Genomic DNA, 24,897 nt, shown 5'->3' on the forward strand with positions numbered 1-24,897 from the left:
AGAACCACTTGTAAATTGTGTGATGACACACATCATAAGGATTAAAATATTGGTCATCTTCCCTACAGGAAAGTACTTTGTCATGACCAAATGTGATCTGACATTTGAAATATGCCAACTTATTGCAGTGAGCAGGCGAGTTAAATTCCTGTCAATTATTTAAAACCTGTCTTTTATTGATGGAGGCAACTTTAACCTTCTTTTAGAATGTTAAGTAGACACAGGCTGAGATACATAATTATGAATTCATGTTGAAGAGAGGAGAATGGGAAAATTGTGTATCAGAATATAATTTGTGTGGGGTTTATTTATTATTGTTGTTATTATTCTTATTCTTATTACTACTACTATACTTCAGAGGGCAATTAGACCCTCTCAGTTCATAGTGTGGAGATCACAGTGTGACATTGTGAGCTCTGTTATTGGGTCCCTGTGAAAGGTGCTTATATTGGGGAGTACTGCAAAGCTGCCTTTGATTTGGATCAGCAGAAAAGAATTTCTGTGAAAAGAGTGGAGTAGATGACTGTAGTCTGTTGAGGACCTGTAGATCTTTGATAAATCTTTCCACCTGGAATAGACTTAAAATCAGTTTCTGCATTGGTTTAGTTAGCAGTTAAAGTTGTGAAGATTCATATGTTACTTTCAATTTTCACTTGCTTTTCACTGTGTTGAGTTTTCCTCTTGGGAAACAGTTCTTAAAGCACAGAAAATTCCACAAATCCTTAAAAAATACAGTACTTACATTAGGCATCCAAACTGCTCTTCTTGTCATACCCATGGCATTCAGGCCCTGGGAGGTTGCCCTGAAGAAGAACATCCATTTCAGAAGGGAAGAGGTGATACATGTGACATGTGTGCATTTTCAAAGATATTTTTGAGGAAGGAGGTTGGAATCATGGTCTTGGAGGACTCAAGATGTGAGGCAAGATGGTTTGCAATTGACATTTGTTTGTCTGCACATATTTTTCTGAAGCCTAAGAGATATGTAGTCCTCGTGGGATGTCAGTTTTGGCAGGAGGGTGCTGGCACATGGTAGAGCCTCACTGATCCAAACCAAAAATCTGTATCTAGTATTATGTATATAATGTAATAGAATTACCTGATGAAACTTCTTTTTGGTTTTTGACTCTGTAAAAAAGGGTGTTTATTACAACATGTTTTACAAAACCAAGAAATGAAATAAAATCATAACTGATTAATGAGCTGCATGGAAATACTTCCTCAGTGCCACCCACATTTCCCTGGCCCTGATCCTGGAAACACTTCATCACATGTGCAGTTTTATGCACAGATCCTATGTGAAAACTACAGTGTAGTTTTCCCATACTTGTGTCTTTCAGAGATCCAAGAAGGAAAACAATCAGATGCTTGCCTTTACTGATTAGCTTTTCCTTGTAGGAGGGTATACATCTTACATTGTGTTTAAATTATGATTAAATTGCAGGGAGTTGATTATTGAATGATGGTCCTTAAATGTTCAGATGCTTCAGCTTTGTGCTGCTGACCTGTTATGTCATTTTCTACTTGGAATGCCGTTAAGTCTGGGACTCCTGTTTGGTAATACCTTATTGTGAAAAAGCTGTGAAGCTATGAGAAGTTGTGTTTTCCAAAAGCATTTCCTTTTTATGTATATCCTGTATGCAAACAAACCTGTATTGTGAAGAATGGGTTAAAATTGCATATGAAACTATCCATGCTATTGTGTGAAGGTGCTGTGCTGCACAACTGTCATGGTTTTAATCACTACAGCATCCCACAGCCTTCTCGGTTTGTGTTTTTCCAAATGGGAAACCTGGTCATCTCCAAAAGGAAATGATACATATTTAAATGGGAAGAATATCCAGATCACAACTTGAATATTCTGTAACTTGAGTAGCTAAGCAGTGTCAAGATGCACGTTGTGGTCAGTGTGGGCTTTGCAGGAGGGTCAGTGGCTGTGAGCTGACAGCCTGCTCTCTGATGTGTGGTGCTGTGTCTCTTTGCAGTCGGGTTTGATACGGACGCGGCAGATGGAGTTCCTCATCTCCCCGTTACCTCAGCGCCTGGCCCGGGAGCACAACTACACATCCCCCGCCGGGCACCACCCACACGTGCTGTACAAGAGGACTGCAGAGGGGCAGGTGCACGGGCCCCCAGCCCGGCCCCATCCCAAATCCTCCCCCCGGGGCCGGCGCAGGACGCGCGCGCACCCCGCGCGCCCCAGCGGGTACCGCCGCGGACGGTTCCAAAAGCAGCATTTTTGTGGACGTCGCAAGAAATGTATGTAAGGAAACTTTCTCTCCTTTCTTGAGGTAGTGACTGTTTCAGGCTGGGTCCTGTGGTGGTCCCAAGGGGTGCTTCATATCTCCTCACATCCCTTTGGGATGGAGGAGTAATAACTTTAAGTTATATATTTCTAACGTGAAACACATATGAGAAACTTGAGTTTTTCTCTAAGTTCATAGAATCATCTCCTTTATTAAGCCATCAGAATTGCTGTTTAGTTTTTGTGTGCTTTGCCTAGATTAAAAGATCCCAGTGGTGATTTTTTTTTTTACATTGACATAGTTTTCAGTAAGCAATTCTGCGCAGTGATAGATGCCAAGTCCCTGAACTTCTCTCTGTTAGATTGGGGATAGAAAATTAATTAGGCTTGAAGATGGAGGAAAAAGCTTCAAAATCATTCATTTCTGAGAGGATAGAGAAAAAGTCTTTCAGAACTCACCATTTGATAATGAAATTTTCAGCAACCGAGACCTTCAAAAAGAACCACCCATGTAAATTGTTTAAATAAGATTTTGGAGTCATGTCTTAAAAATATATTGAAATATATTATCCTGCCAAGATCCATTCTGAGTCCTTCATTAGGCCCTCAAATTGCAGAACATTTTAGAGCCCCCTTGGACCTTATATCTGTACTTTTAGCATTCAATTGAGTCTTTTTGAAAGCTGATCAGCTTCTGAGCTGAGTTTCTTAATGAGGGTTTCCAGGACTGCAAACAGTATTGAAAACAGTGCCTGAGTCCACTTATACTCTTCCAACTTCCTACAGAAGTTCTGAAAAAATGAGCAGCTTCCTTTTCCAAAGGTGTGTAAGGAAGAAGGAGAAAATAAATAGAAGGGAAGGAATGAGAAAGGAGTTAGTGGGAAGGTGGCTGGCTGAGACTGAGGGCTGAAAACAAACGGCTTGTTAAAATTTCAGAAATCCTTCCCCCAGGTTTAAAAGCCAACCCTCAATTGCCAAATGCACAAGCCTGTGATTCAACCTGTAAACATTTGTCTTCTACTGCAATCCCAAACTGCCTCATTACATCCTCCCTTTCCCTCCTGTCTGGTTTTCCTGCTGCAGAGTAGGGCTGATGGCACTCTACACTGCTCTACACTGGCCCATTTTGTTTGGATTGTCCACTGTGTGTGCTTTGTTTACTGCTCCTCCTGTGACTGCTTGTCCAAAATGAGAATTATCCACGTCCTCTTGAGCTTTTACACAGTGCTTATCCCTATAATAGAGGAGAGCATTTTGAACGCTGTATTTGTATGACCTCTTGGGATGTGAGAAGATATTGTTATTCTTGTCTTATAAATGGGTCGCAGACACAGGAGAGGTCAGAAGTAACCAGTGATTCTGGGAATGTAATTGAGAAACTGAATTTTCTTTAAAACACTTTTTGCTTTTGTAAGTCTACATGTAAGTCTCTGTTTATTCAATAATTTCACTTACAGCTACGAGCTCTCAGCTGCATATTCAAGCAGGTTTTATGTTAAATGAAGAACATGCAGTTAGCATCCAACTATGATGAATTTAGTAAAAGTGATTTACATATCATTGTTTAGGAACTTGATGTCAGACACACTCTTAGGATGTGATTCAGCAAGATGGCATTTAAGCACCTCACCCACAAAACTCTTTCTTTTCACACCCTATGGTCTTTCACTTTGTGCAGTTCATACCTGTAACCTTTTTAGAGTAAGGAAGGAGTTCTAAAAAATAACAAAAAAAATACAAATAAAATCACATGCCATTGTTTAATTGAGTAGAGGAAAACATAGGATGCAGAAGAAATTACCCTAGTAAAGGGAGCCCTTTTTCTATGAATATTTGGTACTTTTTTTCTTCTTGCCTTTTTTTTCCCCTCTTTTTAAGTTTTTACATTTTTTTCCTGGTCTTATTCTGAGATCTGGAGTCATATAAATTTGAAATTTTCAGCGAAATCCAATCTGGTCACCTGGAATAAAGTTTCAGCTCGAATGAACAAAGGGATGGAGAATTCAGGCTGACAAAAGGGGCTCCTCTGCTATTAACCCTGCCTAGTCAGGGTTAATTTATCCCAACCTAAGAATGAAATCAAGCTTGCTGAGCAGTAAGAGGAAAGAGCACATTGCCACTCGGGTGTCATAAAAATAACTTGTCCCATCAACGTGTACATATCATCTTTTAAATTTCATGTGCAGAGAATTCTTGTAAGCACTAGAAAAGCCAGTTAATCATCTTCCAAGCTCTTTGTCACAACCTAAATGCTTTTAGATCATGAGAGTTAACTGGACTATAGTTAGTAAAACATGCATGAAACTGCTGCTGCTTAGGTTTTCTGAGTAGCAGTGAGGTGAATTCAAGAGCAAGGCTTCTCTGCTCACGGATATAATCAAGAGCAAAATGTCTCTGCTCATGGATATGTGTGTCCAAAGCACTGGAGCTGCATTGCCTTCAAAACTACCTGGGCACTGATGTGCCTTGAACTGAGCCCTTCCCTCTTGGGTGAGGCCTGTCCTTGTGTCTTGATGTGCTTCCAGAATAGAAAAGTTCTTTGAGCTTCTAAAGGATGGTTGTGTATGAGTGATACACTTGAAAATCACCATAACCTGGTCCTTTGTATGTTAAATGCACATCAGAAAGCTGAGTTCTTGAAAGCAGACCACTGTTGTGCATTCTGTGGCGTTCTTGATTCCCCAGTTTGGCAGGGTAGAAAGTAGGGTCTGTTTAGCTCTCTGGAATAAATTTCTGATGAGGAGCAGGCAGGGTTTTTTCATTACCTGAGGTTCCCTCATTTGTCTTGTCACATCCTGTGTCAAAAAAAACCCAACATTATTATCCAAAGAGTTTGCTAAAGTGGCCTTTGAGTTAATTCTTGATGCAAAGGCAGAGCAGGTTGATGCAGAAGAAGCTGTGGATGGATAGCAGGAGCTCTGTAGGACGTGGGAAATGGATTTCTCTTCCTGAGTTCTGGTTCCCTGAAGAACTGGAGCAGAAACCACTCTCCAGCTGTGCCACTGCCCGTGCTACACCAGCACAGAGGGAGAAAATGCTCCCTAGAACTGGGGTGTGCACTGCCTGTTGTCAAGCCATCCTTGGTGTTGCCTGACTCTATAAATACATTCCCAACAGGAATAATCTCCTGGCAGTTTGGCATGGAAGCCCAATGTCAGTCCCAATATCAGGCTGGCAGGAATTTACTTGTGGTGTGTATCTGATTTCTGTACTGCCCATGGACATCTGTAGTAGAAAGGACTTTTTGCCAACTGCTATGTAAGTAGCACATGCCAAACACCTCAGGAAGTTATCAAAAGGACAGGAAAAATGCAGATACTCTGTTAAAAATTCTGTTGTATTTTTTTGCACAGATGCTACCATTTTATTAGATTAATTCCTTATTTTAAACTGCTTATTGAATACGAATGTGGTTCTCCCATTTCCTTCTCTCCCTGTAGCAGTCCTTCCCTCAGGAATGAATCAGGTCTTTTTTAATAAATATGGAAGAACTCAGCCAGAAGTATTAAATCACATGCTATAAAAATAATCTAAGGCTTTAAACCTGTGATGCTTCATTTTCTGATGAACTGTTCATGGGTGATCTGAACTCTTTCCAAAACAGTTTTATTCCCTTTTAGATGCACCCAAGCCACCCACAGAAGAGACCTACATTCGCTCAGATGAGTACGGGACTTCTGCGAGGTTCAAAAGATCATCTGCTAAAATTCAGAAAAATGGAAGTCTCAATGTCGAAACCCTTGTTGTGGCAGATAAAAAAATGCTGGAGAAACACGGCAAGGAAAATGTAACAACATATATCTTAACAGTCATGAACATGGTAAGGTGGGGTGTCACTGAGGTGTCTTTTCTCTGGGGAATATTGGTGTGTCAGAGTGGGATCTTTCATTAGACAAATACTGATAACAAAAAGAGCAGAGACACCTCATGTAAGCCTTTCTTCAAGCCTCATCTAATGTACTACTATTATCAACAAGCCTTTAAATACACATCTTTAGAACATCACAGCTCTGGCAACAGTACTGTAGAGTAAAGAAAAATAATTAGAAAGTATTTAAAATGTTAAATTTTAAAATACTTCCTTGTAGTACAAAAAAGGCTGATACTCTGAAACTGACACTTTCAGTTAATATCATGAAGATTTATATGTTTCATCTTACGTCTCCTAGAAACACTTTTTTGAGAAAGCACAAATATATTTCTATAAAATTGATATCATTTGACTAGAAATATGTTTTCCTGCATGGCCTTGCTGTTTACTTTTGTACTGCAAAACTTGAGCTTGAACTTTGGCCTTAATTACACTTGATCCAGGAGAGCAAGAGCAGATCAAAGCCCATTGAAGTCAACAGAAGTTTTTTGACTAAGTATAGTTTGAGGCATAATTCCTCTGGTTTGAGCTCTTTTGGGTTAATCCTACAAGGTATCTAACTCCATAAGTTAGTACTGAAAATTGAAGTCAGAGGTAATATCTCAGTACATATGTTTAATCTATTAAAAAGGGATTATGCATGTAGGTGATATTTCCTCTCCAATAATCATTGCAGGTCTCTAGTCTGTTTAAGGATGGAACAATTGGAAGTGATATAAACATTATTGTTGTGAGCCTGCTTCTTTTGGAACACGAGCCTGTAAGTTGTGTCAGAATTTTTGTCTGAGCTACTTCATTTGCTGCTGCTCATTGGGAGCATTGGGTGCTCCCATGTTGTGTGCAGGGAGGTTTCTTAAGGCATAGAGTGTGAGAAGAAGATTAAAACTGCCAAAATCTCCAAAATGAGACTTTCTACGTTCCACTGCTTCTTGGGTTTTGATTCTAAATTCTTCACTTCATATAAATATTCTTTAGAAACATTTAAATGCTTCCAGTAAGATAAAACCTAACATTTTCTAGCGTTTCCTTGAGGAGCAATGGCTGGAATGAGAAATCTACTTAATGAGTATTTAAATAAATGGAATAATTTTGAACTGGGCTTTCCAATGTGTGGTGATCAGAAGTGGCAAGGAGTCAGAAGTCCCAAACTGAAGAAAACATGTAACAAAAGGTGGGAGCAGAGACAATTCTTGTGTCAAGGGTGCTGAGCCAAAAAAAGACAAAAATCTCTTTTGCTGAAAAGAAACTTGTGAAGGGTTGAGCTACTTGGATAATACTCTTCTTCCCCAGTAATTACAATACATTATAATCACAATATTGAATGTGGCTTGGTGTTCAGCATTCTCAGGAATCAAATCTATTTGTACACTAATTCCAGCCACCAGCTTTGGAAATATCTATGTTTCTGGGGAGAGGCCCAGTTTTGTTTTACAGTTGTAAGAAATTCCCTCATCAGCTGACTCAGCCATCACAGACAGTTAACATGGGAATACATAAGCTGATGTGGAACAAATATGAAATATTAACTCCCCTTTCCCTAAGCAGCTGTTACTCTTTCAATCTCCTTTCTCACGCACTGCTGGAAACACCTTGTCTGTGTGTCTGTGTGTCCATCCCTCCCTGCAGGGCGGGTTGTTGATCAACCACCACGCTGACCAGTCCCTGAACAGCTTCTGCCAGTGGCAGTCTGCCCTGGTTGGGAAGAACGGGAAGCGCCACGACCACGCCATCCTCCTGACGGGATTTGACATCTGCTCCTGGAAGAACGAGCCCTGTGACACTTTAGGTGTGACACCAACACACGGGCTGGGAGACCTGGGCCTGCCACAGCAGGAGCTGAGCTGGCCTCAAATAGAGAGTCCATTTTTGCACATTGTGTGTCTTGTTGTTGGCCTTCTTGAAGACGACAGGGCAGTATTATTTTTGGATTGTCACCTCTTCAAGGAATATTTTTGATTTTGAGAATATTTCTGAGCCACTCCATTTTTATTTTCTTTTTGGGACTGCTTGCCTTTTTTTTGCATGGGATTCCTCCCTAACTGGAGAGCAGTTAAGGCATGGTGGGGTGGGTTGGGGGGAGAATAATTTTTACAAATAAAGTGTAATTGGAGAGGTTAGATTTGATTTATGCTTTTTATATAGGAGTTCCTTAATTGTCAAATAAAAGTCTGCTGTAATTCCTCCATGATAAACCTGATGGAGTAGACAAGTGTCTCTATGTGCCAAAATAAACTGACTTATTAGGACCAGTGCAGATGATATGTGAATTTGGAATTCTGTAGAGGAACAAGCTATTTTACTGCTTCCTTCCTTCCATTCCTCCAGGATTTGCACCCATCAGTGGCATGTGCAGCAAATACCGCAGCTGCACCATTAATGAAGACACAGGCCTTGGACTGGCTTTTACAATTGCTCATGAATCTGGACACAAGTAAGTTTCTTCTTCTGTAAACAAATATGTAAGTGAATGGAAACATAGCCTATTTAATATAAATCAGTCAAATTTGGATTGGCACGTTCTAAATATAAATCATTTGGAAGCCCAAGGAATGGTAGTGAACAGAGGACTGTTCCATCCAGCTGGGGACTGGTCACCAGTGGTGCTCTGCTGGGCTCAGAACAAGCCAGGCCTCTTTTATACCTTTGAGATTCCCACACTGCTCCCATCTTCTGGTAAGCAAATCTATTCTGGTATCCCTGTGGTTGCTCCAAAAAGAGAGGGGTTGCTGCAGGTTACTGCAGCTTCACTGGAGAGGTGATCTCTCTGAGTCTCTTGGAGGTCTCCTTTTCCCAGAAAATCCAGTGTTTCATAAAAAACTGTTTAAAAAACTTTTGAACCTGTCCTTTGTTCTCTCTACCTGTTTAATGAGTGATTTGGGTAAAACCCACCTTTGTAATGGTTTCTGCCTTTCTGTATTTATGTCCATTGGATTTCCATTTTTTTTCTACTGTAGAAAGACTGTAATTTTTCTTAGAACATGGTGTCTCTCATACAAAACCAGTAATAATCTTTTGTGGAGCTTCAGCTATTCTTCAGATTGTTGAATTAAATCTAAACAAGGTGATCAGGTTTTGTTCTGCTGTTCTGCTGTTTTTTCTCCCAATAATTTCCACAATTTTGTGCATGGTTTTGATTTACAGTTTAGCACAGTTCAAGCTGGAGTCTGTCTCCCCACTGGCAGTAGAGAAGCAGAGTTTCTCTGTGTGGGACAAACCTAACATCAAGGCTTAGTTAAAAGGTCTTTATTTTTCAGCAACATAAATGCACAGAAAACCTTTGGAAAGCAGTGGTGCTGCATTCTGCTGATTGGTCAAGGCATGAAGCCTTCCCATTCTGCCTGACTGCTTCAGGACTATTCAGTTTTCATTGCACTGATATGCTCTGCAGTGCACACTATGACCTAATGTCTACACGAGTGACCCTTTCACAGGTTTCTGTACATCTGAAGGGAAGCAAGGAATTAAAGAGTAATCCAGCTGCCACTGAGGCCTGTGGGAATTGTGCCAAAGCATTCAAAGAACCAGATATGTAATGTGAATATCGTGTGATCCTCCTGTCAACCTAATGCAGTTTCACTGACCTCAGTACATTTTTAATGCCTTTCAATCAGTATTAGAAGAGAATCAGGCCCATAGCTTATTTTTCAAGAATTATCCCATTTAGTCTCTTGATGTTCTCTTCCCTTTTTATTTCTTCTTATTTACTTTGAGAGAGTCAAATTGGAATTTTATTTTTTTTTCCTTTTTCACCACTGCCTTTGATTCACATATTATTCCACCTTTCCTTGGTATACTTTCATGCTCCTAATAAAATGCTTCTTATCTCTTGGGAAAAGCCTGCACCAGACACAAAATGTCTTTATGATCATTTGTCATGTTCATGGTCCTGAGACTACCTGAAATGTGATGTGAGACAACAGAAGTTGGTTTCTGTGATACAGAGATTCTTGGAAGGAAAAAAACTGTGACAGCTTTGGGGGTGCTGAGGTACCCTGTGAATGTATTAACCAAAGGTTTCACAGGGGGGAATATCACACTCTGTGATCCACTGAAAGCTTCAGTGGTTAGACATTTCACTGTTTTGTTAGACATTTTAATGATTTTCTGAAGTTTGTGTTTTTACCTGAAACCTTAATGGCCCCTCTGGGTGTTCAGAGTCCATTGTGTCAGTGGGATATAAACTGGGGATTCTCTGGCTGTGGTGCAGGGGAACTATTTTATGAAGGGCTCTAAAACACTGGCTCAATTGGTGCTTTTTTTGTCCATTTATAGGAAGAGCCATATATTTTAGGAAGTTTGGAGCCTCAGCTGGTGGCAACACATGCAGGAACTCTGATGAGCCTGTAATGATTTATAGCAGGAGAGGCTTGAGTCCAGTAAATGAGATATTCCCTGCACATGCACAGATTACTTTTATAAAGTCGCCAGTGTTCTACAATTTTGAAGTAACAGATGATGAAATTTCTATCCCAAACTCATTGAAATTCACAGATGTCCCATACAGTCAGTAAAATCAGAACAGGGAAAGGAAAACCTCTAAAAATTAGCTTTACTACATCAATGAAATCCCTATAATTTGTAATTATAATGTGATTTTTTTATTATTGCTTATTATTTTTTATATCATCCTAACCTCTCCTAGTGAAAGCAGGGCCTCCTGATGCTCAGACTGAGCAAAACACTCCATAAGAGGCAGTTTTCCCAGTAAGAGGCACTATTCCCAATAAACAGTTCCAGTCTAGACAAAATGACACTGTATAACAAAGGTGAGGAAACCAATGTGATTTGCCTGAGATAATATAGCAAGTTAGTGCCTAAAATTAGAAAAAATAATAATATTTTTGTATTCATACTTCTGTATTCTATTCATTCACACCCATTTCCTTTGCTGCAGATGGAGCTCTGTAGCTCTTCCCTCTGCTCAGGAAGGCAGTTATGGTGTGCAAAGCACATTCCTGTGGGTGGTGTTTCCCTGGACTGAGATCTCCACAACATTCATGTCAGCAGGCATTGTCCCTGCAGAGACAGGCTCACGCTGCTGTGCAGGTTGTAAGCTGACAGATCCCTGGGAAAGGACAAGTGTGGCTGAACACAAGATCTGTGGTGTCCATCCACCCCACCATGGAACTGTTCTGCTTTGGGAAATGGGTGAACTGGGAAACCTTGGGCACAGGAGCTGCACAGCAGCTGCTCTGTGCAGTGTCCTGTCACTGGCTCCCTGTGCAGCACCACTGGATGCTGGCAAGGGGGTTTATTTACACACTATGAATGGGATGGGGCTGCTATAGAATGTGCTTCGAGCTGTTTATTTTTCAGCATCCGTCTCATTACATGATTATGACAAAGGGAAGATGCTAGCAGCTTACATTCTAGGTAGCAGGTTAGAAAACTTGATGTTACAACTTTATAAGCTTTTTGACTAATCACACAAAGCAAAAGCACATTGACAGTAGTTCTATCTAATCACTATAAGCGCACATACTTTTGGTTAAAACAATGCTTGCTTACTTTGAATACAATACCTACTTGTAAGCTTTAAAACACAATGCACAGAGCTCTATTATTAAGCTTTAACTTTCTTAATATTTTGCTAGATAAACTTTTTGCAGCTTAGAGAGCTATTTAGACAAACATTAATACACAGGTCATTGTTTTATTTGCTTTTGCTTTTTCTACAGTTACAGTTCTTCCTTGGAGCCTGACCATCCTTTCCCATTGGTGTGTGATGACAAAAATTGCTGCTAATTAAAACTTATACCAATGCTACTATGTATGGTACATAAGTTTTCATCTCTTTGGAATGAAAGGGAGGAACTCCATCTTCCCTGTGGAGTTCAAGCACAGAGCTGTTACCCAGAAAGTGTTTCTTTACCCCCAAATTTTTTCTTGCTTCTGTTTAATCTAGACTTTCTCTCTCCCACCTGGTTCTCTTTCCAGCTTTGGGATGATTCACGATGGAGAAGGAAATGCTTGTAGAAAAGCTGAGGGAAATATTATGTCTCCCACACTCACTGGAAACAATGGAGTGTTTTCTTGGTCTGTGTGCAGCAGGCAGTATCTCAACAAATTTCTCAGGTAGGTCAGATGTAAATCTGGGCCAGTGCCAGGCAATGCAGCTTTAGTAACTGGGCTTGAATTCTTGAACAGCATAAAAATTACTGAAGTGTGAAATTCTCCTCCTTTAAAATGTGCTCAAACCCTTGCAGTGTGTGAGCCCAGATGCTCGGGCTGCTGCACCAGTGAGGTGGTGTAGCCTGGAAGGGTTTTTTGTCCTGCCTTGTTTCCAAAGCAGGAGTTTCACCCTCCAGGAATACCCTGCAGTAATGACTGGCATGTCATTCTTTCCCAGGCATTCCTGTCAGCAGCTGGGTTTATTAGAGAAGGAGTAGGAAGCATACACAAAAGAGGGCAGACACAGTGGTACCAAAGTCATTACAAAATGTAAATTAACATCAGTGGCCTTTCTCACTGGAGTTTCTCTCCTGATCTAGCTCATGTCACGAGTAAAGGCTATTTTACATTTTTCACATCCCGTTTCTGGGAGAAACAAAAAAGGAGAAAGGGAAGGTTGTCAGGTTTTTTCCCAGCATGTTGTCATTACTCAGTGATGCCTTTAGAGGAACTGTTCTTCAATCACTGTTTAATTCATGATTACATTAATCTTTCCCTTATTTTATTTTGTTATTCATGGGTAGACTATATAGAATACTAAAAAATGTGTAGGAGGTATTTTGAGCAAGAGCAACACAGGCATTTTAGATATTAACTCCTTAGAGTGAGAAGCAGGCACCTTGGTAGTTATGTGGATCTGGTCCTTGAATTCCCAGTCAATATCTTTGAGTAGCAGCCAGAGAAGGTAATGGAGTTCTGGGGCTATTTTCATGCTGCAGTGATGGAACATATTTTTTGCATAGATTGCAAATCTATACAAAATTGCAATTGCAAACTGCAAGCTTAAAAGCCCTCCATCCTGCCATATGGTCCCAGAGACTGACACCTGGGAGGCAAATCCAGCATGGGGTGACCTTCTGTACACAGGGGCTGCCAGGCAGAGAGGAAGGGGAGAAGGTGGAGCTGGGAGCTGTGCTCTGCACAGCCCAAAGCACACACCCTGCTACAGCCCCCTGGCAGCTCCACACAGGGTAAATGCTGCAATGGGACACTGTGCCTGCTGCTTCTGCTGGCTCCTCATTTGGGGAATCCACTGATGGGAAAGAGGCAGAGGGCAGCTTGCTCTTGGTTATCCAGGAATACAGGGAGGCAAGGAATTTGGCATCATTCTTTCTTGTTGTCACAACAGTCCCAAAGCCTGGAAATTCCTGCTTCCTTAAAACTTTGCATGTCAGGCTACCAACAAGATGTCAAGAACTTTTGGCTCCTGCACATAGATATTCTTGTTTCAGAGCATACCTCTAAAACTACTTAAAGGTACTGTATACCATAATATGTATTTGTGCTGGTCTGTAGCAAATTAAAATATTTTGATGTCAAGATCATAGTCATGATTAATTTACCTTCTCATTATAGTACAGCTCAAGCTGCCTGCCTGATTGATGAACCTAAGCAAACAGGACAGTATAAGTACCCTGACAAACTGCCAGGGCAGATCTATGATGCTGATACCCAGTGCAAATGGCAATTTGGAATGAAAGCAAAACTATGCAACCTCAGCTTTGTAAAGGTACCTATCCATGCACTTTTGGGAAGTTACAATGGCATGAGAGAACTGCAGTACACTGAAAAAGTACAAGTACAGGGCTCTTCTGAGGCCTGGGCTATCTCTCTGCCTTATCTGGCTTGGCAATTTGCTTTGAAGGCACTGGCCTCTTTTGAGGAATATCCCAGCCTCAGGGGAGTTTCAGAAGGAAACGTGTTCCTTCCAGGAGTCATAAGGAGGGCTCTTGAATCCACATGAGCCATGAACCCTTGCCTGCTGTGCTAAGCGAAATTAGCAGGCAGTAGAGTTTTATCAAAGCTTGTGTGGGGTAAGAAGGACTCAGTTTCTTGTGTTTTACTTTTATGACAGCAAAAAGCCTGGGAGAGATATATGGGGTTATTTTAGAGCAATGAAATGTAACTTATACTCTTGACTTCATGATGAATGATTAATTTAGATTAACCTATTGTTTTAATGACTGTTACACTCCTTACTGGTCTCTTCAGAGAGGGCATTTTTTAAAATAAGCTGGAGTGCTCATTCTGAAAAAAGGTATGGTAATTTCTTTTACTCCTGCTATTATCCTGGAGTATTTTGATTTATTACACACTAACTGTATTATTCAAGGGGTGGCAGCTGTGTTTCTTCCACAGCTAATAGACACGGAAGAGGGAGTGAACAGCACAGTGCACAGACTGCCTTTCCAGATATCATCTTCTGTGGTTTAGAAAAATCCTGTCTCTTCACAGTATTATAGTCCCTACAGACATGATGAAATTTTAGCCATGAACTTTTTAACACTGTTTGTATTCTATTATAATCTCACACTCAATATAATTTTAAGAAATATATAGTGAAATGGTGCATAAACAAGAAGGCAATATATAGGGTACATCTGTGCTAAGAAACTGTAACCCAGGCGTTTCCAAATTCAGAAAAGTTTATTTATATGTCTTTTAAGGTAGCAACAGCATGTTTCATTGGTTACTCTTTTTAAATACCAGGAAATAATGGAAAGTATGAGCACTGAAGTGAGTACTGTTTCCTTTTCAGGATATCTGCAAATCCCTTTGGTGCCACAAAGTAGGTCACAGGTGTGAGACAAAGTTCATGCCCGCAGCAGAAGGAACAGCTTGTGGTATAAGTATGGTAAGTTGTTGTATAAATAAAATATTGTCATCCTAACTTGAGTTTAGACTGTGTTTGGTCAAATACAAGGTCCCATTAAAACTGGTTTTAGCCAGATGGCTCCAGATTTGCCATCCTAGACCTTGAGATTGCTTTGTAAATGATTCCACTGGGATGCATACTCAGGATGTGGCCTCCCAGTTGTACCTGGCTGATGGCAGGGCCTGGTGCCTCTCCCAAGGAGCTGTGGGATCAGATATCTCTGGCAAATCTAAATCAGTAAGAAAATACATTAATTATAACAGGAGTTAGATCAATGTGTCTAATTCCACTCTGATATGAGCATACCTTAAGCCATACTATTTGCTGTATAGATTAAGGCCATATTTTCATCAGAGATCACCACTAAAAGAGCTTATTTGTTTGAGTCAAACCTCCTAATTTACACTCATCTTATTCATTTTTTTGCATTTATTTCAGTTGAACCTTCTACTTTACTCTCATCTATAGTTAGGCAAAAAATCTTCTTTATCTGAAAGATTTCTTCCAGCAGAACATTGTTTTGATTTTGAAGTTACTGACAAATATTCTATTTTGCTTTTTCTCTTTGTGCAATATTTCCAAATTGAATCATGAAAGGGAGACATGTTAGCAGAATTCTGGGAGGCTGTGTGTAAATTACACGGGAAGTGTTGAGGCTCTGCAGCTCAGTGTCATAAAGTAACATGGATTTTTGGGGGAAGAGTAAGGCAAAAAAACACTCTTCAAGAGAATAGTTTTGAAAATTTGCTACCCCAGGGATCTTCAACTCAAAACTTGGACAAATATTAGAACATTAATTATGTGTGCCACTGTATGGATCAATGTCCCACTGCAGAGTCCTTGTCCTGCTGCGCGCCATTCATTGAGTTCATTGGGTGACTGTGTTAGGATCAAGCACTGGAGCTTTTAAATGTTGGGGTGTTTTTTTCCTTTTGTGCATGTCCCAGGTGGTGCTGACTGTGTTTTGTGTGCCTGTCTTGCAGTGGTGTCGCAGAGGACAGTGTGTGCAGTACGGGGAGCACGGGCCCAAGCCTGTCCATGGCCAGTGGTCTGCCTGGTCCCCGTGGTCTGAGTGCACTCGCACCTGCGGAGGGGGGGTCACCTATCAGGAAAGACACTGCAACAATCCAAAGTAAGACACAGATATGGAAAGGTAGTGTTTGTACTCTATTCATGTTCCTAGGGCAGGAAACGAGGAGGCTCCGTTTCTGCAGGGAAATGTTTGTAGGGCTTTCTCCTGTGTCCAGCACGAGCAGCCCGTGGGTGGCAGACACTTCTGTGCCCTGACACCAGAAAGCAGAGCCTGGCTGCAGACTGATGCAGGTCCTCAACATCTCCTGCCCAACTTGCTTCATCTATCCTGGGATGCTACAGTTTATCAAATAGCTGCAGAAGTAAGGTAACACTGTATAGACACTTCTACATTGTACACTTTTATATTTTACATTTAAGGAAGCACCATGCAGACATTTTTACACCTGCCAGCCTATGAGCAGGAGAAAAACATCTTAAAAGCTATTGAGATTTCTACTGAGATCATATTATCCAGGATGATAAGGACAGATGTCTTTGCATGTCTGTCTTTGCATGTTCTTTGCATTCTTTTATATTTCATGAGTCAAATGAAAGTTGCTGAACCCTGGAATTGTATGCTAACTCATGAAACATTTTTTTATTTGCCTCTAATTAATACCTTATCTCTGTAAATACTATTCATTATAATAAGCATTTCAAAGTAGATTAAAAGTGTTAGCTGACCAGCATCTTTCCCAAGTACTCAACTCACTGCAGCTTACAAGAAAAGAAGGATTTCCCTGTTTTATTTCATACACAAATTCAGCAGGCAGAGACACATGTATTCCTCATTGCACACAGTAAAAGCAACATTTAAACTGCAGTAATAAAAAACAGAGAAAATATGACACAGTTTATATGAGGCTGTAAAGAAGCCTCTCATCTACTATACAGTGCTGCAGTATAATATCCACGCTTCATATACTGTGTTATAGGAGAATGTGAGTTAGTTAAAATAGTCTTTATTACCCTCAGTCAAGCCAATTTTTGCAGATCTGTAGCAGAGTGTTTTGTCAACCTTTTTTGCTGTTTCTCAGTTCATTTTCATAAATAAAATTACTTGGATATTTTCCTTTGTTAAGCAGTTTAGCACAAGAATGCAGGGTCTCAGAGGCCATATGTGTATATATATATATATATTTTTTTTTTTTTTTTTTTGGTTTTCCTGCTTTGGTCCCTGCTTTTCTTGCTGAATGAGTATGGCTGCACATTGTTCTCTGCATTTATGCACAAGCTCCCCCTTGCTCTCCTTGTGTGACAGGAGAATGTCCAGTAGTGGAAATGGTTCAGTTTGGTGCATGGTGTGATTGATAAAGATTTCTGAGAGCTTCAAGCAGAATCTCTTCAACATGAAGTGTGTCATCTGCTGTAGCATTTAGAACTTTCCTTCAGGGTGAACTGTCTGTTCTAATGAAGATTAGATGTCACCGAGTCATACTTGCTACCAGAGCTGGATCATGTTTTCACTAGATTTAATTCCATTGCCTTAGGGGTAATCCAGTTAGGGCAAAGACAAAATGGTATAATTCTCTCCCAGAGTTACATTGATGGAATGACAGGAGTATAAATAAGCCACACAACAGTGCACAAATGTCCAGGTAGCTGTATTTGACATCACAGCATTTTGTATTAATGTGGAATCAGAAGAAAAGTAATATCATCTATTTTCAATGCCACACAGAATGATTTAAGGACTAGTCCCTGTTCATTGTTAACCTCTAAAAATTCAGAATAATGATTCCTTTTTTTCTGAATTTCTGAAACGTATTTCAGATGTTTATATATTTTGATACATATATGTATGTTATTTTATATGTGATATATTTATGTCACTTTTCCTAATCCAGATTTGTGTAGGAGCTGATGTTTGTTTTGTTCAAAAGCTTGATAGATGATTTTGGATAGCAAAATTTTGAAAATGACAACGAACAACATTTCTGAAAATTAGATTAGAACAAGGGTGTGGATCTGTGAAGAACTGACTGGACTCTAAAATGAAATCACAATGATTGACATCTTATGAACACTGAGGAAAATATCTCAGTTTCTGGCGATTTAAAGGTGACCCATGTTGCCAGAAATTTAAGGGCAAGTGAGGAATACAGCATGAGGCTGCTGTGTGTGAAAATCTTGTTACCTGATGAGTTTGTGAAATCCTTCTCTTGCAAATAATGTCCAACCATTCAATTCCCATCCTCCTGCCAATTTTCAGGCAGCCCTTATGACTGCACCCAAGCAGCTCTGGGTATGGCTTTGGAATTCCCACTGGAGCTGTGCACAAATTCTCACTGACAAACACCCACGGGGATCATCTGCAGTCCACAGAGCTGGGCAGATTTGCTAAAATCATTATGTTCCTGTAAATTGTCACAGTGTAATTTCATGGATCTGGTTTTCATACACCACAGCACTTTACAGTTGAGGTACTTTTCCAAGATAGAAATTGATTGCATAATTTAATAGTTTGGCTGGGAAAGAACCCAAAGAGTGCCCAAGAGATTTAAATTAGTACCTGAATCATATCTGTGGGACTGCATCCTACACCTCACAATAGTGCATTGTTCAGCAGAGCAGAATGGAGTTGTAGGCATGTGTGCAGTCAGAAGACTGAACCAAAACTGCTTGAACACACTTTAAAAAATCTTTTGTATATAACATCTGTAACAGTTATTACAGAAAATGTGAGATGTAAACTGATGCAAATTAATGATGCCATTTAAAATGCTTCTAAAATACAAATACTGTGAAAGGCATTGTAGACATTTCAGATTCATGCAGATTAATAAAGCTTTGTGATACTATCATAACATTGACACAAGATGAGCAGAAGGGTTCTTAATTAAATTAAATTATTACAAAACATGAAAATAAGGAGTCCGGAATTTCAGAGTCTTAATTCATTTGGTATTGCATTAAATACTTTCCTTGATCACATGAATTTCAGTATTTCTCACTCTGTGTTGTGTTGCAGTGAATGTCATGGTTTAGGAACTCTAAGGGTTCTACCTCTACTCTACTTAAAAGGGTACTCTAGAATTAATTTAAGCTACTCTTGCAGCATTTTAGTGTTTGAGTCGTATATGGAGTGGAGTACTTACCATTTTGCACTCAGACTCCTTTTCCAAATCTGTCTTTGGAGACTTTTTCTTGTTGGCCTTTCTCACCAAATTTCTCCCTTTTCCAATCATCCTCAGCCAGACCCTATGCAGGTCACCCTGTTTATGTCAGCTCAGGAGGGGGTCACAGAGGGGTAAAAGCTTTAGGCTGTATCTGTACTGGGGAAACTGTACCACTACAGAAATACTGGAATGTCCTTTGTGCAGGGCATCCCACTGTATGTGTGGATACACCAACAGCTTCCAGTCCTAAAACCTACTGGTGTTACAAACATCCTCAAGAAAAGCATGATTTTCTCAGTGTGGATAATAGTATTTCCACAGGAATTTGTGTTTGTAGATCTCCATCTCTTTTCCTGTGAATTACTTAACTCCTACTGACATCTTGTTGGTTAAAATGAAGGTGGAGAAGTTTCCATCACTCTCCAGCCAACAGTTTCAGTAATGGGAATGTACTGTAATATTAAAATGCTGTAATGGAGCTGGGAAACAGAATGCCTCTTTCAGAGCTTTCTTAGTTTGGAGGAATTTTGTCCCATCCTTAAATGCAAGAGTGCGGCTGGAAATCACGATCTAGCCATAAATAATTCCATTATATTGCTTATTTGGTGGCATTTTCTTGGAAGGAGGTTGCTTCTTTTCCTTACACTAAAGCAGATTTGTTCTCTGGGGTTGAAGGAGGTCAAAAATCTTCCATGTGCTGAAGCTGTAAAGAAAGTCTGTAGGGAATTGAGTCAGCACCCAACAGTTTGGCTGCCTTAACTCAAAGCTCTCACCAATTGCACACAGTCAACATAAACACTCCCTGATTTCACTGATGTTCCATATCCTTCCTGCCCTACACAGGCTGGATTGCCACCAGGACAGAAAATTTGGCTTTAAGACCTTCACCATCATATCCAGTATCAGTGTAGCTGGCAAGTGACCTCAGGGGAAGTCAGTGGAAGCTGTTGTGGTTTTTTCCACAGCACTGGTGATTTAACACAGTTTTAAACACTGTAACAGGTGGGTTTCCATCTCTTTCTCTGAAAGACTGTTTTGCAGCCCAGAATTCTGGAAAAGACAGATATTGTGTAAGTAAAACATAAAAAAGGCAAGTCCCAGCTTGGTTAGAGGGTTAGACATATGGGAGTTAAAACTGATACCACAGCAAACAGAAGAAGCACCTGGATTTCCTCCTCCATGTTGCACAGAGCTGTCTCCCTGCTACTCCAGGCATGAGCAAGTCAGGAGTTGCATGGGATCCTTGGATGTGGGGAATGGTTACAACATAGTGTTTAGGCATCTCAACAAACAATATGTTTCCATTGTACATTCTATACTCTCAGAATTTTAAATTTTTGCTTTTAGTTAATATATTACAGTTATTCAGTATGTTTTATATTATTCTGGGTTTTTTCCTTACTGTGTGTATAATATGGGCAAAGCTGTCCACTCAAAGTTGATGTCTTGTTCTTCAAGTATGTAAGTTCCCAAATTTTTAAAAAAGTCATTATATAAATAAGTGTAAGTATAGCATTGGTACATTTCTTTTCACTGGATGCCAGAAATACAACAAAGAGTTCTTAGAATTTGTTATTTTGAAGACTTGGCTCGGTGCTTGCAGATGTGTATTTGAGCATTGTGAAACTGCACAAATGACATCAGTGAATTGCTAAGTTCAAAAGAGCAACTCTTGCATTTTACATTGTTTTACAATATCTGAGCACAGAGCAAATGGTTAAAAAATAATATTCTGATAATGTGAGGTATGAGCAAAGGAATAGAATATGCTCTTTCCATTCTGGCCAAGATGAAGGGAAATGCCCAGGTGAGGTTTGCTGAAGTGGATGTGACATGTTTAAAATTACCTCAGAATTCCAGCACTTTCCTAAAGCAGGACAACTATGCACAGTCCCTGTTTCCTCTGACTATTTAAAAGCACATTTTTTCAAAATGATTTACAAAATAAATGAACAAGCAAATGTAATCATTCATCCTCTTTTTGTTTGATCAGTGTTATGTTATCCTTTATTAACTCTAATTGTGATAGGTAATTCTTTGCACATGTTCATTCCTTGGTTACAGCAGAGTAAAAATAGCTGAATAACAAGGTTGAACCCGGCCAGTACCAAATAGCCCTATAAATTTAAATTAGTGCAAACATGACTCACCTCTAGATGGTTGCATCTTTGCTGAGTCTGCAGTGATCCAAGTAGATAATTCATGTCAACTGCTTTGCTTGGTTTTAGGAACCATGAAAATTAATGGCCCATATAAGAAATGCTGATCTCCCAGGGCAAAATGTCCTCTCCTGTTCCCTGTATCCTCACACACGTGTAGCATGCCAATCACACAAAAGGGAGGCTTTGCAAAATCACCTTTTTTCTTTCCCTTGCAGGCCGCAGTACGGCGGGAAGTTCTGCCCCGGCTCTGGCCGTGTGTATCAGCTTTGCAACAAGCAGCCTTGCCCAGCAGGCAGCCTGGACTTCCGAGCCCTGCAGTGTGCAGAGTACAACAGCAAACCCTTCCGGGGCTGGTTCTACAAGTGGAAGCCCTACACCAAAGTGGAAGGTGAGAGTGGCCCTGCTCTCAGGGACAGGGAGCTCTGAGTGCCCATTCCTCCGCGTGCTCTGGGTGAGCATCACCCACTGTGAGCATCACCCCCTGTGAGCATCACCCCCTGTGAGCATCACCCCCTGTGAGCAGGCACAGGCTCCTGGGGCTGGGGGAGATGTGTCTGCTGTCTGGCAGAGCTGGAGCCAGGCTGCTGTGGGATCCTGCCTGCAGGCACATGCAGGATTGATTTGGGCTGGGAATTGGAGTCCTTGTCCTCACTGTGACTCCCCGGCTGCTGCCACCCCTCTCTCTCTCATTTTATATTCCATATTGCTTAGTCTGAAACCCAAGCAAAACAATTTCCATGGAATTTCCAGCATGGGAAATGTAAGCTTACACAATAATACTACCAGAATCTTCCTTCTTTTGGAATGTTCTCAGATTTCAAAATGTAGCAGTAAATCAACCTTTTGACTTTTCTGCTGGTATGGTCCCATGAGAAGGGGAAATGCAAACAATGTACTGGCATACATTTTTTAAAGTCATCTTTTACTAAGAGATCTTTATCAAGTTCAGGTCTCAATAACTATTTCTGTTATTTTGCACAAGCAAGTTTATTTTTACTTTATGCATCTTAATTTTGCAAATATTTTGAATCAGTATTCACTTTTATCAGCTAAAACAAATATTTTCTCCAGTTCAAAAGCACTACTTGCATAAAAGTGTCTGAATTTTCTCACATCATAGCTGCCTTGTTCAGCACATGAACAAATTTGCTTTTGATGATAATGAATATAATTAAATGTATACATGCACAATCATTCATAGCATGATTATATTTTCTTCAAAAGTTTTTGTGGTCATTTTCACAGGTATTTAAAAATATTCTAACATGCTAATGAACAGAGGAAAGAAGTTTCACAGCATGTAGGAGTGGATGTTGTATAATAGGGCAAAAAATACATCTTGTTTAATAGAAATTAAGGTGGCCTACATTGGTTTTAAAGAGAGGAGTAAAAAAGTTTAGTGTTTAGTAAAAAAGTCCTAAAATTAGGGTCAAGGGGCGTAATTGTCAAAAGCAAGATGTCCCCAAGTGATTCTGAAGTTGAAAATGCCCATCCTTCCTCTCAGCTGCTTTGTAAAAGCTCCTCCAAGATCTACATTTATCCTCTTGGAAACACCATCTGGTTTTCAAAATTGCCACAGATTCTTTGCCTCTGTAGAAGGGACTACTGGAAATCCAGCTACTGATTTAACAATAAAAGGATTCTCTTTTGAATCCAATTTCATGTTCTTAAAAACTTTTATTTGTTGCACTTCAATTTGTATTAAAACTCTGCTTTTCAGCAGTTGTGATAATATTTATAATCTCATGACTGGTTTTGCATCAGCCCTTTATAAGCATAACACACCACCCATATGTAAGGACAAATTTCACAATGGTTGGGATTTGTTGGAGGAAAAATACTTTTGTTAGGGGGAAGTCTGGCTGCAGTTCTAGCTTTCAGCTGAATTGGTCATTTGTGCCATGTTATCTCTCTCCCAAATTTTAAATAAACTTCAGATAAAATTATTGCAGTCTCCCATTTATCTTGATAAAAATGAAATTTGATCCTGTGAGGCAGTGGAACTGAAAGCAGGGTGCAGCAGCAGGGCTAAGGCAATGCTTTTACACAGAGTTTGATTTCTTAATTCTTTGTGTGGACAAGCAAACTCACATGTGCTTTTAAAAAAGCATAATATAAAGTACTTTATTTAGCTATATTTCTATTTAGCTACATTCTGATGTCCTAAGCTGGCATCATGCACAGTTCATCCTTGTAGCTTATCTTCTAGAATACAGGAAGAAACAACAGCCAAGATGCTTTTTATCTCTTTAACAGTGCAGGTCTGCTAATACTTCCTTGTCTTTGTTTGTTTCTTTGTTTGTTTGTTTTCTCCCCAGAGCAAGACAGATGTAAATTGTATTGCACAGCTGAAGACTTTGACTTTTTCTTTGCAATGTCCAGCAAAGTGAAGGATGGAACTCTGTGTTCTCCAAATAACTATGATGTTTGTATTGATGGAATATGTGAAGTAAGATAAAATTAAGTTTCTTACAATCCTAATGTCTATCTTTTTTTTATTAGTGGGCAATTGACTCCTCTAGGGAAAATGCAGCTGTTTCTTCAAATTCCCTTTTGTCTGAGTCCTTCACTTGTGCCTTTTGGTTGCAGCAAGTAGGGTGTGATCATGGACTTGGTTCCAAAGCTGTGTTGGATGCTTGTGGAGTTTGTAAAGGAGATAATTCAACGTGCAAGTTCTTTAAAGGCCAATACTTGACCCAGCACAAAGCTAATGGTAAGGAAAACTGCTCCCCATGACCATCAACTCACTGCTCTGCTGTGTCCCCATGCAATATATATAACTCCTTACTCATTCAGGCAGTGGCTGAGGGTCCAGATGTGAGCAGAAAATCACAGGGAGAGTGAGAGTTCCCATTTCTCCTGTTTCTTGGTAACAAGAAGGCTCTGAGCATAAGTCTTGGTCAGTTAAACAATTCTCTTGTTTCTTAAGCCACATTTTCCCTTTACACATGTGAATTTCCTCTGGAAAGAGATTTTAGGATTCAGGCAAGTGAAAAAATAGCTGTCAGCAGCTCTGACTGGGATGGGACTGTGGAATATATAAAAAGCAATGCACAGCATAATGCCAAACATGACAGGATTTCCATGTCCATTTTCAAATTAAGTAGTCTGGAAGCTGTTTCAGCAGAAGATCCAGGTATTGGGAGGTGGACTTTTCCATAGAGGACTGTCACAGGCTTCTTGGGAAATAATCTCACCGTGCTGCAGTTTTTCAGGCATAAAACTCAGATAAGATTTCAGTATGCACAGGGGTATTTTGAGCATCTCTTTGCTATTGGTCATAAGACGTGTCCTTACTGCAGTAATATAGGCCAGGAAATTGTCCAGGATGTAGTAATGGAGCCCTGGCTGGCAGCAGGGAGATCCTCTGGAATCCAGGGCTTTGTGAAAACTCTGCATCCCAGTGCACCTCACCTCACAAGGCCTTGTGCTTGGCAGTAGTACCTTCAGCTACTGCAGGGAACTACAGCAAAAGCTACAGTGGAGCCACCATTAGTGTGTTCTGAATTTTTCTAAGGTGAACTTGCTTTTTCTTGCCTTTAATCACAAGGAAAAATTTCAGGAATTGAAATACCTCAGAGCCACTCTGATTGCAGGCT

General features: G+C 40.1%; 1 protein-coding gene across 1 annotated transcript in view; it reads left to right on the top strand.

Moving 5' to 3' along the window:
• The window catches only part of ADAMTS18 (ADAM metallopeptidase with thrombospondin type 1 motif 18), a gene marked incomplete at its 5' end in the record, with an annotated part of 77,335 nt that overhangs the window by 25,359 nt on the left and 27,079 nt on the right, over nucleotides 1-24,897 (top strand). The window contains 12 exons of the mRNA XM_031065219.1: nucleotides 1,986-2,259; nucleotides 5,866-6,065; nucleotides 6,793-6,876; nucleotides 7,743-7,902; nucleotides 8,442-8,547; nucleotides 12,054-12,191; nucleotides 13,644-13,797; nucleotides 14,827-14,922; nucleotides 15,927-16,075; nucleotides 21,514-21,686; nucleotides 23,617-23,747; nucleotides 23,888-24,011. Of these exons, the coding sequence (XP_030921079.1) occupies nucleotides 1,986-2,259; nucleotides 5,866-6,065; nucleotides 6,793-6,876; nucleotides 7,743-7,902; nucleotides 8,442-8,547; nucleotides 12,054-12,191; nucleotides 13,644-13,797; nucleotides 14,827-14,922; nucleotides 15,927-16,075; nucleotides 21,514-21,686; nucleotides 23,617-23,747; nucleotides 23,888-24,011 (1,789 nt within the window). The remainder of the gene's footprint in view (nucleotides 1-1,985; nucleotides 2,260-5,865; nucleotides 6,066-6,792; nucleotides 6,877-7,742; nucleotides 7,903-8,441; nucleotides 8,548-12,053; nucleotides 12,192-13,643; nucleotides 13,798-14,826; nucleotides 14,923-15,926; nucleotides 16,076-21,513; nucleotides 21,687-23,616; nucleotides 23,748-23,887; nucleotides 24,012-24,897) is intronic.

The sequence above is a fragment of the Geospiza fortis genome, unplaced genomic scaffold (assembly GCF_000277835.1).
Source record: "Geospiza fortis unplaced genomic scaffold, GeoFor_1.0 scaffold1098, whole genome shotgun sequence".
NCBI classification, from domain to species: domain Eukaryota; kingdom Metazoa; phylum Chordata; class Aves; order Passeriformes; family Thraupidae; genus Geospiza; species Geospiza fortis.